The following is an 11,005-nucleotide window of genomic DNA, read 5'->3' on the forward strand; positions in this document are numbered from 1 at the left end:
ACTACTGTTGGCAGCCATGGTTCGCTCCATCTTAAGAACTACAGTCGCCTTCTCACCCTTTATTAGAGAAATAGAAGGCCACAGTCCCAGGTCTGCACTGCAGGAAACAACACACGTGTGTCATTATTATCAAGATACAGGCAGACATTGAAGTAGGTACAAAACCGGTAATTCTGCTCAACAAATTTCACCAACCGTCCTACAATTGTTAGCTTCTAGTAAAGGATCAAGAGAAACTATCAGTAACTCTGAAAGCAAAACACAATGCCAAATGGAATACACTTTGGGTTGCTGCAAAGCTAAATCTAGTTAAATTGTCATGTCCACACTGTCCCCTCAAACCCCTTTCCCGCTCATAAGAACACAAGACCATAGAATCATAGAACTGTAAAGTTGGAAGGGTCCATATGAGTTCATCTAGTCCCAACTCCCTGCAATGCAGGAATCTTTTGCCCAAGTCTGATGTGGGGCTTGAACCCACAAGCCTGAGATTAAGAGTCTCATGCTCTACCACCTGAACTATCCCAAACATACAAGAATCACTACTGAATCAGGCCAGTGGCCCATCCATTTCAGGGAAGATATTAATGTTTCATGTTTTATCGTGTTTTTAATATTCTGTTGGGAGCCACCCAGAGTGGCTGGGGGAACGCAACCAGATGGGCAGGGTGTAAATAATAAAATTATTGTTATTATTATTACTCCAGCATCTTGTTCTCAGCTGAAAAGTTGTCTGTGGGGAACCAGGGAGCGGAACATGAGCACAAGAACAACACTCTCCCCTCCCATAGTTTCCAGCAACTGGTATTCGGGAGCATTGCTGCCTCCAACCGCGGAGGCAAAGCGTAGTCATCATGACTAACTTATTAAATTTAAATTTATTTAATGTACTATCCTATACCTGCAGGTCTCAGGGAGGTTCACAGGATAAAATCAGAATATAAAACCACAAAGTACATAATCAAAATAAAAACAACCACCCAATAACAACCCCCCCCACACACATTTTTAAAGGGCATAGGATGTCCATCAAATAATAGCTATCAGTAGCCCTTTCCTCCATGAATTTGTCCAGTTCTCTTTTAAGTTGTTTGGCCATCGCTGCCTCCCGTGGAAGGGAGTTCCACAGGTTAACTCTGCCGCTGCCCCCTCCTGACTCCTTCCCGCTTCAGCGCGGACCCAAAGCGCCTCAATGTCACCCCGCAGGGCGCGTTCCTTTAACCTTTCCTATCTCTGTGACCATAACGATCAACAAAAGCAACTCTCCCAAGCGCGCGATGACGTCACGTTCCAAAATGGGAGCCGCGGCGGCGGCGTGCAAAATGGCGGCGCCCACGCGACCCAGATCCAAGATGGCGCCGCCCACGGATGGGAGGTGGAGCCCGGATCCCAAGATGGCCGGCCTCCTAGCTCCGAGCTGCTGGCGAGCCGGCTCCAAGATGGCCGCTCTCGGAAGCGTCCGGCTGGCCCTGGGAGGTGTCCGGCTTTACAACGCTCGGCCGCTGAGGCGGCGGCTCGGAGGGGTTTACCGGCCGGACCCCGAGAACCCTCGCACGCCGGCCTGGCAGCTGACGGCCGCCTATGAAGCGAAGGTATTCGGGCGTCACGGATCAGCCTCTGGAGTCGACCCGGCCGGACTCTGGCCCAGCCCGGAGAAGCTCCAGGACATTGAGGCCGAGGAGAAGGCCTGGTACCGGTCTCTGAGGGAGATGCAGGAGCGGCTGGACGCCAAGGAGCAGAGAGCCGAAGCCAAGCGGCGGCAGAGGTGAGGGGCTGAGCTGCGGAGGGGCTGCGGCCGAGGGCGCCCTCCACCCCCGGGTGGGGTGGGATAATATGGATAATACCGCTTAAGCCTTAGGGGGTGGAAATGGTTCTATCGACGACTGGGTTAATTGATTCATGCGACTTTTAAAAATAATCTTTATTGCATATTAAAAATTTACAGTGAAAACATATATCAAACATTACATCCAAATCTTCAAAACTAAAAAGAAAAATTACAAAAAGAGTAAAAATATTTTTAAAAAAGAAACAAAATGATCAAGTACACAGTTATTCAAAGGTTACAAACGGAAATTTGATTACAGTATTCTATACTCCCAAATTCCCAGAAAGAAATTATACTTATACTGTACTCCAGCTTTTCTTTCTTTCTTTGCAGTCACTTTCTGCAAAGACATGATTCATGCGACTTATGCTGGGGTGTATTTGTTTGTTTGTTCTTCTTTATTAGGTTATTGTTCTTTTTTCTATAATTTTTATTAAATTTTCTGTTTTACATTTTAGAATACTCATTTAAACAACCTTAAAATATCAAATACTTCCCTTCCTCTCTTTCCATGGTTCATTTTACAAAACATAAATCCCTGCATATTTTATATAAACAAAACCATTCGGTATTCCATTATTAACATCCATCAAAGCTTATTTACGCTGCTGATTTTATCTTAATGCTGCCCAAGTTTTCAAATAAACACAGCTTTCCTCCATATATCCTGTTATGTTATTGTTCTTTTTTGCTTTGTAAAAGCCGCTTCTGGATTCATTTGGGTGAAAAGTGGCGTAGAAATGCAATAAATCAAAAGCAGCGAGCCAGCCACCTGCAAGGGTTGGACTAGATGACCCTCAGGGGTCCCCTCCCAAGTCTGCAATTATAGGATTCTGTGAACCTTTGGCAGGATAGGAATAGAACAAGTAGATGTGTCTGTATTTTCACATATGAGCGAGTGGGAGGGAGAAGATGTGTCATATAGGATGGCTTGTATTGTGTATCTGGTCACCAGAATTGGTGAAGCCGTGAGAGAGGGCCAGTGCAAAAAAGTGCAAAAGTACAGGTGACGGCACACATACTACAAAAACTATTATATATATACAATAGAGGGAGAGAGCTTCACAATTTTTATCATACAGTACTTAGGGGTGCGATATTCCCCAAAGTGAAAATCAGGACAAAATTGTTGAGCTTGCTTTGGGGTGGGGGGTGTCAGAGCTTACAAAGTTGGGTGCCATTTCGCCAACTGAAAATCCAGGCGTATGGCAGCCCAATTATGCATTATCTTGTTCCAAAAAGATTGTAGAAAGCTGGGTATATTAGCGCTATTGCTAAGGTATCCTCCAGGTTGGTAAAGCCGACACAAATGGAAGTAGCCCAGGAGGGTGTCTCAACTTAAGTGGCTAGACTAGAGAACAATAGGTAAGATTTGATATTGTAACGTGCATGGGCAGGGAATAATATGAAAGGGGCCTTCTAGGAACTGGTTGTTGTAGCTAGGAAGAGGAACAGTTTACACAGGGCACCACTGCTTACCTTTCTGTAAGGTGTCTTGGCAATCAGTAAACAAAAATGTCCTTTTGGAAAGACATGAATTGTACGCTGAGGATATGGGTCTCTGTGGTTTCTCGCAATGATAGCCAACAGGAAATCCAATGTGGGACGTACAGTACCACCCAGGCCACCTTTTAACTGCAAGGTGACACCATGCCTGCTCCCAGTCTAGACCACACTGTGTGTCAAAAGTGGAGACAAAAGGGCATTGCAAAAGACAAGACACTCATAAAGTATGTTGGGCCAGATATATTGTTGGTGTAGCCTTCAGCTGGTGGTAATTTTCCTTTCTGAATTCAATTCTGAGGACATTTAGAAGGAAAAGATTGATTTTGCCCACCTCCCTCAGTTGTTTCCTAATTATGCAGGTGACTTGTAGGCAGGCTTCAACAATTACACTTGCCATAGCAAATGTGGCCTTGTCTCCTCTTGAGCACTGAGCAACAAACCTTCCTCCCAACTTTGGTGTGCAGTGATCAGCCTGGCAGCTTCATAGCAAGTCCTATCTTTTACTAAGGTTGAAAGGGAGGCTGGAGGTGCTAAGCCCTTGCAGAACCTTGGTCCTACAAGAGTTAACCCAGCAAGCCCCCATCCTTTTCAGCTTGGTGGCAAGAGCTTCTGTGGCCGCACTCAGCTCTGACCCCATAGCTGACTGAAGTCAGAATACTCCGTGCCAGTCTGCATGAAGGGTAGAGGGACCTTCCTTTGCTGTTGGATAGAGGCACTTTTTCCATCAAGCCAGCAGAGGGGAAGGCTCTGAGGACCACAGTTTTTGTCTTCACTTGCAACGCTGGCCAAAAATTGTAGATCCTTGTTTTTAGGCTGGTTCCACATTTTCACTCACTGTGATAAGTATGCTGCTGCCCTCTGGTGAGTATTGTGAGTCTTAGCTGCTGCTACCTTAACCTTGGGGAAAGAGGTGGGAATTGTCCTCACAATGGCAAGATGATCGCCTCTACTCCAAGGCTGAGGTCCTTTGGGCGCTGAATTGCCAATCCACTTGGGGCATCTGGGCAATGCAGGTTGAAACAGAGAACAACTTACCTCCCTTTCCATTGGAGCCTGGGCCAAGAAACATCGTCTTGGTGAATACCAGGGCCAGTCAAAATTAAGGACATCTGCTGGCATAATTCTCTCCCTCCAAAGGCAAACCTTTGGACCCATTTGGGATGGGAATTGGGGACTGTATTTCAGTGGTTCTGTTCCAACAGGTGGACTGGTTCCAGAAAGTGGTGCTGGGGAACTGTTGCTCTGCCATGGCACTGGTAGTATGAAGTTCTGCTAGGCTCTATATCTCCCCCTCCCCCAAATGCTCTTTAACATTTATGTTTATGCTGCTGAGTGAGGATTTAGGACTGGCTGTCATCCTTTTGTCTAAATTCAGGTAGGATAGCAGAAGTGCTGAACAGGTATGTAATGTCAGTGGGTAAGGGCTAAAAATTGACTCTCAATCCAGGTAAATTGGAAGTCCCATTGTTGCTGGCTTGTCTGAACAGAGAGGTAACAATCAACCTGTTCCACTCTTGGTTAAGGGCCAGTTTGCTCCATGGAGTGCTGTTGTATATGGTGCTCACACTAAATGCACAGGTGGCACATGCTACGTAATGCACATTCGCCTGGCACCACCTGCAGTCGCTTCCGGATAGAGAGGCTGGCCACTAGTAACAATTTATGTTGCATTTTATGGTGTGACGTCGAGAATGTACTGGCCTATTTATTTTAAATGTTTGTAAGTGATGCCAATAAAGGTTTTTGATTGATGTTGCGTTTTAAGACTCCTCCAAATTTTCAACTGGTGCAAAGAACACGACAGCTAGACTTCGTGGAAGCAGGGTCAGTCAGAATCCCTCTCAGTTATTTTAAAACAGTGTCAGTGGATTCTGGTTCATTTCTGGGGTCAAGTCAAAAGTGCTGATTTTAACCTATTAAGCCCTGTTAGGTTTGGGACCTGGGTATTGAAACAACAGTAACAACAACCTGCTCTGTACGAATATTGCCCACACATTAAGATAATCCTCAAGAGGCTGTCCTCGTTGCCTCTGCCTTTGCACATATGGTGACTGGGAAAGAGCCTTGTTTATTGAGGTGTTCCAACCTTGTAATGCTGTCCCAGAATGGCTCACCTGGTGCCTACCTTGTGTGGGTTCAGTTGCTGGGTTAAAACTATTCTAGTTCTCAGGGTTTTAAAAATAATAATAGTCACATTTACATACTTCTTGCTGTTGCTTCTGCTGCTTTATTGTATTTGTGCCTTTATTACTGAGTTATTTGTATTTGTATTTTCATTTTTTTAACTTACTGCTTTCAGAGTTTTTTTTTAATTGAAATGTGAGGCGTAAGTTATTTTAAATCCAAGAATGTGGCGTGTCTTGAAGTATTCAAAGGGAGTCTGTATCTCTTTTTTCCAGCTTGTTGGGGAGTCTGCGGGCGTTTGATGTTCTGTTTTTGCTCTCTTCACAGAGAGGAGCACATTGCTGCCCAAATGGCCAAGATGCCAGAGATGATTGCAAACTGGTTGCGGGAAAAGGAGGAGCGCAAGTCCAAAGAGCGTGAAGAGAAAGAGCGGCGGGAGAAGCTACTGGCTGAAGCCCGTGAGCGCTTTGGTTACAACCTGGATCACCGCAGTGCTGAGTTCCAAGAGATGATGCAAGAGATGGAGAAGGCTAGAAAGAAGGAAGCGAAGCTGCAGAAGCAGCAGCGGAGAGAGGAGGCTCTGGCCAAAAAAGCAATGCAAAGAGCACCTGTTGCCTCACTCCCAGACAAAGAAGGGGAGGTGGTTGCAGCAGAGGCATCACATCAGGTCACATAGTCTGTTGGGGCTCTGAAAGTGCAGACTCTGGACTGCGCATTGAGTTAACCTGGTGCAGAGGCCCAGCAAGCACATCTCTTGCAACCCTTGATCCTGCCTGAAGGTCATTTCCCAGCTCTCTGACCACCGATGAGAGAATATTCATACCTTTGCTGCTAATGCATCTGAATTCCTTGTTGGTGGATCCTGAGGGTGATGATGTCAAACTTTGACGTACATCTTTCCAGTGCAGTAAACTACCCTCACTTACTAGCTGGCTGATGTGTTGTGTGCAGTTACAGACAAATAAATGTACGCGGTATTTTTAACCTTGGTTTTCTTATATTTTAAATTTAACAGACTGATAACAGGAGAAAGAGCCCCAAACCTGCCAAGCTCAGCATGTTGACTATTTTATTTATGTTTGTATTTTGCCCTTCCTTCAAAGAGCACAGAGTGTTATCCTCACAACAGTGCTGGAGAGGTGGGCCAACCTGTGGTTTCTTCCGAGGCCACTCAGTGACCTTCATGGCTAGGCAGGGACTTAAAGCTCTGGGTCTTTGTTTAAACCCAATTCCAGCTCCTGTGCCACTTGTGTCTCGATTAGTTGTTGTGTGTCCACCTTTTGAAGGGAGGCAAGAAAGTTGACACTTCTTATGGGGCAAATGTGTCCTGCTACAAGCACACACAAGCTTCAGTTGTCAGTAGAACAAGTGAAGTTAGAGCTTCTCCCCATTTTATTTTAGCAGCTAAATAGCACTTGTGTGCTTATATATAGTACCAGAGTATTCATGAACAACAAGTCACAGTGATTTTCTTCTTCCTTCAATGTCTAAAACCATAAAGCAGGCAGCAGGGGTTTGACATTATTGGAACCTCCATATAAATGGGTGATGTGAAACATCAGGTATTTCTGACAGCCCCAGCTTGCCAAAGAGCACTAATAAATTATTAATTGCTTTGTTTGCATGTTTTGACGCCCAGTCACTCCAGACTCCAATAAACAGCTTGTGGGATTTGACATTATCAGCTGGGCCCTGCAGTGCTATGATCACCAAATGTGCAAACTTAATGGGTTCTGCTTCATTTTGTGTTAAGTCTTGTTTCAAATAGGATCTGTTTAGCTCCCGAGCTCTTATTGTGGAGTCCTCAACTGTACTTGGTTTGATGTGATTATGTTTCAACTGGCAAGGAGCAAATCCCACTCGGAACTTTTTGCTCAGACCTCTGCTGAAACCAGGGGCAATTTTCATGAACAACTGGGAAAGGACTGATATGACTGCAGACCTCTGTCTGCAGAGAAGCAGAGGGTGTATTATGTACAGCTATAGTAGTAGCATCTATGGTATCCTGTAAAAAGAGGCAGTAGGCTGCCCTCTCCACTCCAAACTGTTTAGCTGGAAAGGTCTATATGTTGGTCCCTTTTCCACAATGGACAGGCCAAGAGACTGGTTTGTAGCATGGTGATTGCTTCCCTCTAGTGGAACAATTGTAGATTCAGATCTATCGGACTTCCATTTTTGAAACAGCCTTCATTGGGAGGTGATCTCAAATGAATGAACAGAAAGCAGGGGAAATGAAAGGGATACAGGCCTTTTAAAACTATAACCCTAGCATGCTTAGCTAGAGTAAGTCTTACAGAACTTGGAGGAAATTCTGAATAGACATTCAGAAGAGGTTCTAATTTTTAAAAAGTTCCATCCTACCTAAAAGACTTTCAGAACTTTATTGGGCAGCTAGGATTTAAAGGGGGAACAGTTACCCATAAGATCATCTAAAAGTATGTGGAGGGACACAGCTCTGTCTCAGTTTTTCTCATGACAAATTTGAGCTGCTCAACCACAGTGATCACCACATGGCCATCCATATACAGTTGCAAACTAACCTCCAGCTTTTTCTTCCGTACGTCGACCAGTTAAGCCGCTCCTCCTTTTTGGGGCTGATAAAACAAATGCCTTACACTTTAACCCTGGTTTTTGGTAAAATTAAAGCAAAACACCTTATATAAATTATTTTTATTTTACACACATTTGTCAGAATTAATTAATCAATCACCCAGTGCTGGCACCAAAATTTCTACATAAAGTTTTAAAGACCAAACTATGTTAATTATTAATTTTTAAAAAAAAAAAAAAATTCTCCCGCCCTTCCCCATCCAGTTAGTAGTAGCGACAGGATTTTGTATGTGTGTTTTTCCTTACTTGAGGTGCACTCGAGCTTAAGAAGCAGCGGCGAGCTTCTCTTGCTAGCAGTTCTTTTTTTGGTTAGCATTTTGCTTCGGTTGACTCCCATGTGGTGTCTCTACTTTTAGCATATTTTAATTTTTTTAACGTCAACTCTCAAAACAACACTCCCCAAACTGAGTGCCCATAGTGAAATGCCCAAGTCATAGTGTTAACTTATCTACACATGATCATGCAAGATGTGGGAAGCATCTTAACTGCAATGTGTATGTAATTAATGAAAAGCAGGAGGGCGATGCAAAAATTTTCGTAAGGAAAGAGGGATGGCAAGAGATGAAACATTGGACCCACTCGTGCGGATTAAAAGTTTAGTTACGTGTTCAGTTACAAACCTTGCAGGGCTCTCTCAAGCACAGATCCGACCTATGCTCCTGTGAGTATGGGAGTTTGTCATGGATCATGTGGGGAATTTGGGGGAAGTGTCACGTTCTGGAATAAGGTACAGATCACAAGCCTGCCCAAAGAGAAGCGACAGAGACACGTGTGCGTGCATGTTTTTTTTAAAAAAGGAACACTATATCCTGTTTCATTGGAGCACAGCACATAAGGCAGAGAACAGCTAAGGCAAGGCCTGTCATTCTAGACGTTTAATGTGCAACACGGATGAGGTAGAGTTAATTTCATGCCAGTCCTCTTAACATCTACTCTAAAAGTCTCACAAGGACGGCACTGTTTGCAACCCTTCTTTTGTTCTTAGCATTTTCTATGAGGTTAGGGTATGGTGAAATAGTTCAGCTGCTGCTATAGCATAAGCTTCAGTACATTTACATTCTATCTTGGGGTGGGCCTGTGCTGTTCCAAGTTAGGACAAGGCTCCCTACCACACAGCACAGGACTCTTCTTTATCCAGTTGAAGTAGCATTTTAGAACCATGCAATCGTAGAGTTGGAAGGGACCGCAGAGGCTCATCTCATCCAATCCACTGCAATGCAATGCAGGAATCTCAGCTAAAGCATCCATGACAGATGGCCATCCAACCTCTGCTTGAAAGCCCTCAAGGAAGGCAAGTCCACCACCTCTTGTGGGAGTCTGCTCCACTGTCAAACAGCTCTTACTGTCAGAAAGTTCTTAACCACCATATTTAATCAGAATCTCCTTTTTGTAACTTGAATCCATTGGTTCAAGTCCCACCCCTCCAGAGCAGGAGAAAAGGAGCTTGCTGCATTGAGCCTCAACCTCCCCTAACCTGGCTCATAAATTGGGGCGTGCAGGTGCCCAATCTTCTATAAGTACATAAAAGCAACCTGCAGGATCAGGCCAATCACCCATCTAGTCCAGCATCCTGTTCTCACAGTGACCAATCAGATGCAAGCATAATTCAAGCACAAAACACTCTTCCCCTCCTGTTAGTGATGTGTTGCTACATTTGATTTAATGCATTCTCTCCATGAAAATAGGAATCATAGAGTTGGAAGAGACCACAAGGGCCATCCAGTCCAACCCCCTGCCAAGCAGGAAACACCATCAAAGCATTCCTGACATATGGCTGTCAAGCCTCCGCTTAAAGACCTCCAAAGAAGGAGACTCCACCACACTCCTTGGTAGCAAATTCCACTGCCGAACAACCCTGAGTAAAAAGTATGGCAGAAGAGTTCTGAGTAGACAGGGTTACCCTCCCTACAGAACAAATACCGGTAAGTGCTACCTACCATAGAAAAAATGAGAATGCAAAGTGGTTGCGTTCTTATTCCCCATCTCGGTGAATCCATAGAACTCATTACTAGAGGCCAATTCAATAACCACATTGAAAGGAAGACAATTTCAGATGGTAGGCCCATCAGCTGCTTTTAACCAGGATGATCAGCAATGAACATATACACATGGGCAGCACTGAAACTTAAATGATAGGAGAGATCACATTGCCCTGCAGCTGTTTCCAAAGTATCACGGTCCAGTTATTACTTGAGGTGGTTTCACTTAAAATATTTACCCACCCATGTAGGACATGAATGACTGGCTGTTACCCTGCTTCAAGAAACTGCTAAAATCACCTCCTTATTCCTTTCCAACATCTGAAAGCTTTGTCCTTAAATGGAGAACAATCAAATCAGTACCAAAAAGTTGTCTGCACTTTTGAAAACGAGAAGGCCACAGCAGAATGTTGAGATAAACACAGTTTCTAGCCAAAGCTGGAAGTCTTTGCTAGGCGACTGAAACTTTCAGGTTCAACACCAATGTGAAATGAAAGGCCACCAGATGCAGGCTCCAGGGTGCTGTGGCTTGCTGAGTTAAAGATCAGGGACCAAGAAGGAAAGAGGATTTGGATTTGCCAACGAAACAGGAGATAGTAAACCAAAAAAGGAAGGTGGAGAGTACTACACCTTCAGGCTATTTCCAAGTCTTGAGATTGTTGGAGGAGGGGGGAGATATTAACCTTCATTTGTAGGACCTTGAGAGAGGAGGCTGATTAATGAAGATGAGGTCCTCCTTTCAGCTTCATTGATTAGCAAGCAATTATTTCCCCAGCTACTCCCTGGTCTTGCAAGTCAAAATTCTGATGGGCAAAGCCTTGTCCATTCCCACACACCAAGTATCAAGCACTAGATTGGTAGCCAAGCAGCACAACAGGTGACGACAACACATTCCTTCAAAAACACACCCACCCGAGGAAGGAGGGATCAACCCAAGACCTTGTACTTTGGCAGGTTC

The 11,005-nt window shown here is 44.5% G+C and overlaps 1 protein-coding gene across 1 annotated transcript; it reads left to right on the forward strand.

The window, feature by feature from the left end:
• Positions 1 to 1,296: 1,296 nt before the first annotated feature.
• On the forward strand, positions 1,297 to 6,442 carry GADD45GIP1 (GADD45G interacting protein 1). The gene is made up of 2 exons (XM_033173014.1): positions 1,297 to 1,765; positions 5,786 to 6,442. Exons 1-2 carry the CDS (start codon positions 1,323 to 1,325, stop codon positions 6,132 to 6,134), a joined length of 792 nt encoding a protein of 263 aa, XP_033028905.1. The 5' UTR covers positions 1,297 to 1,322; the 3' UTR covers positions 6,135 to 6,442.
• The last annotated feature ends 4,563 nt before the right edge of the window (positions 6,443 to 11,005 follow it).

The sequence above is a fragment of the Lacerta agilis genome, chromosome 16 (assembly GCF_009819535.1).
Source record: "Lacerta agilis isolate rLacAgi1 chromosome 16, rLacAgi1.pri, whole genome shotgun sequence".
Classification (NCBI taxonomy): domain Eukaryota; kingdom Metazoa; phylum Chordata; class Lepidosauria; order Squamata; family Lacertidae; genus Lacerta; species Lacerta agilis.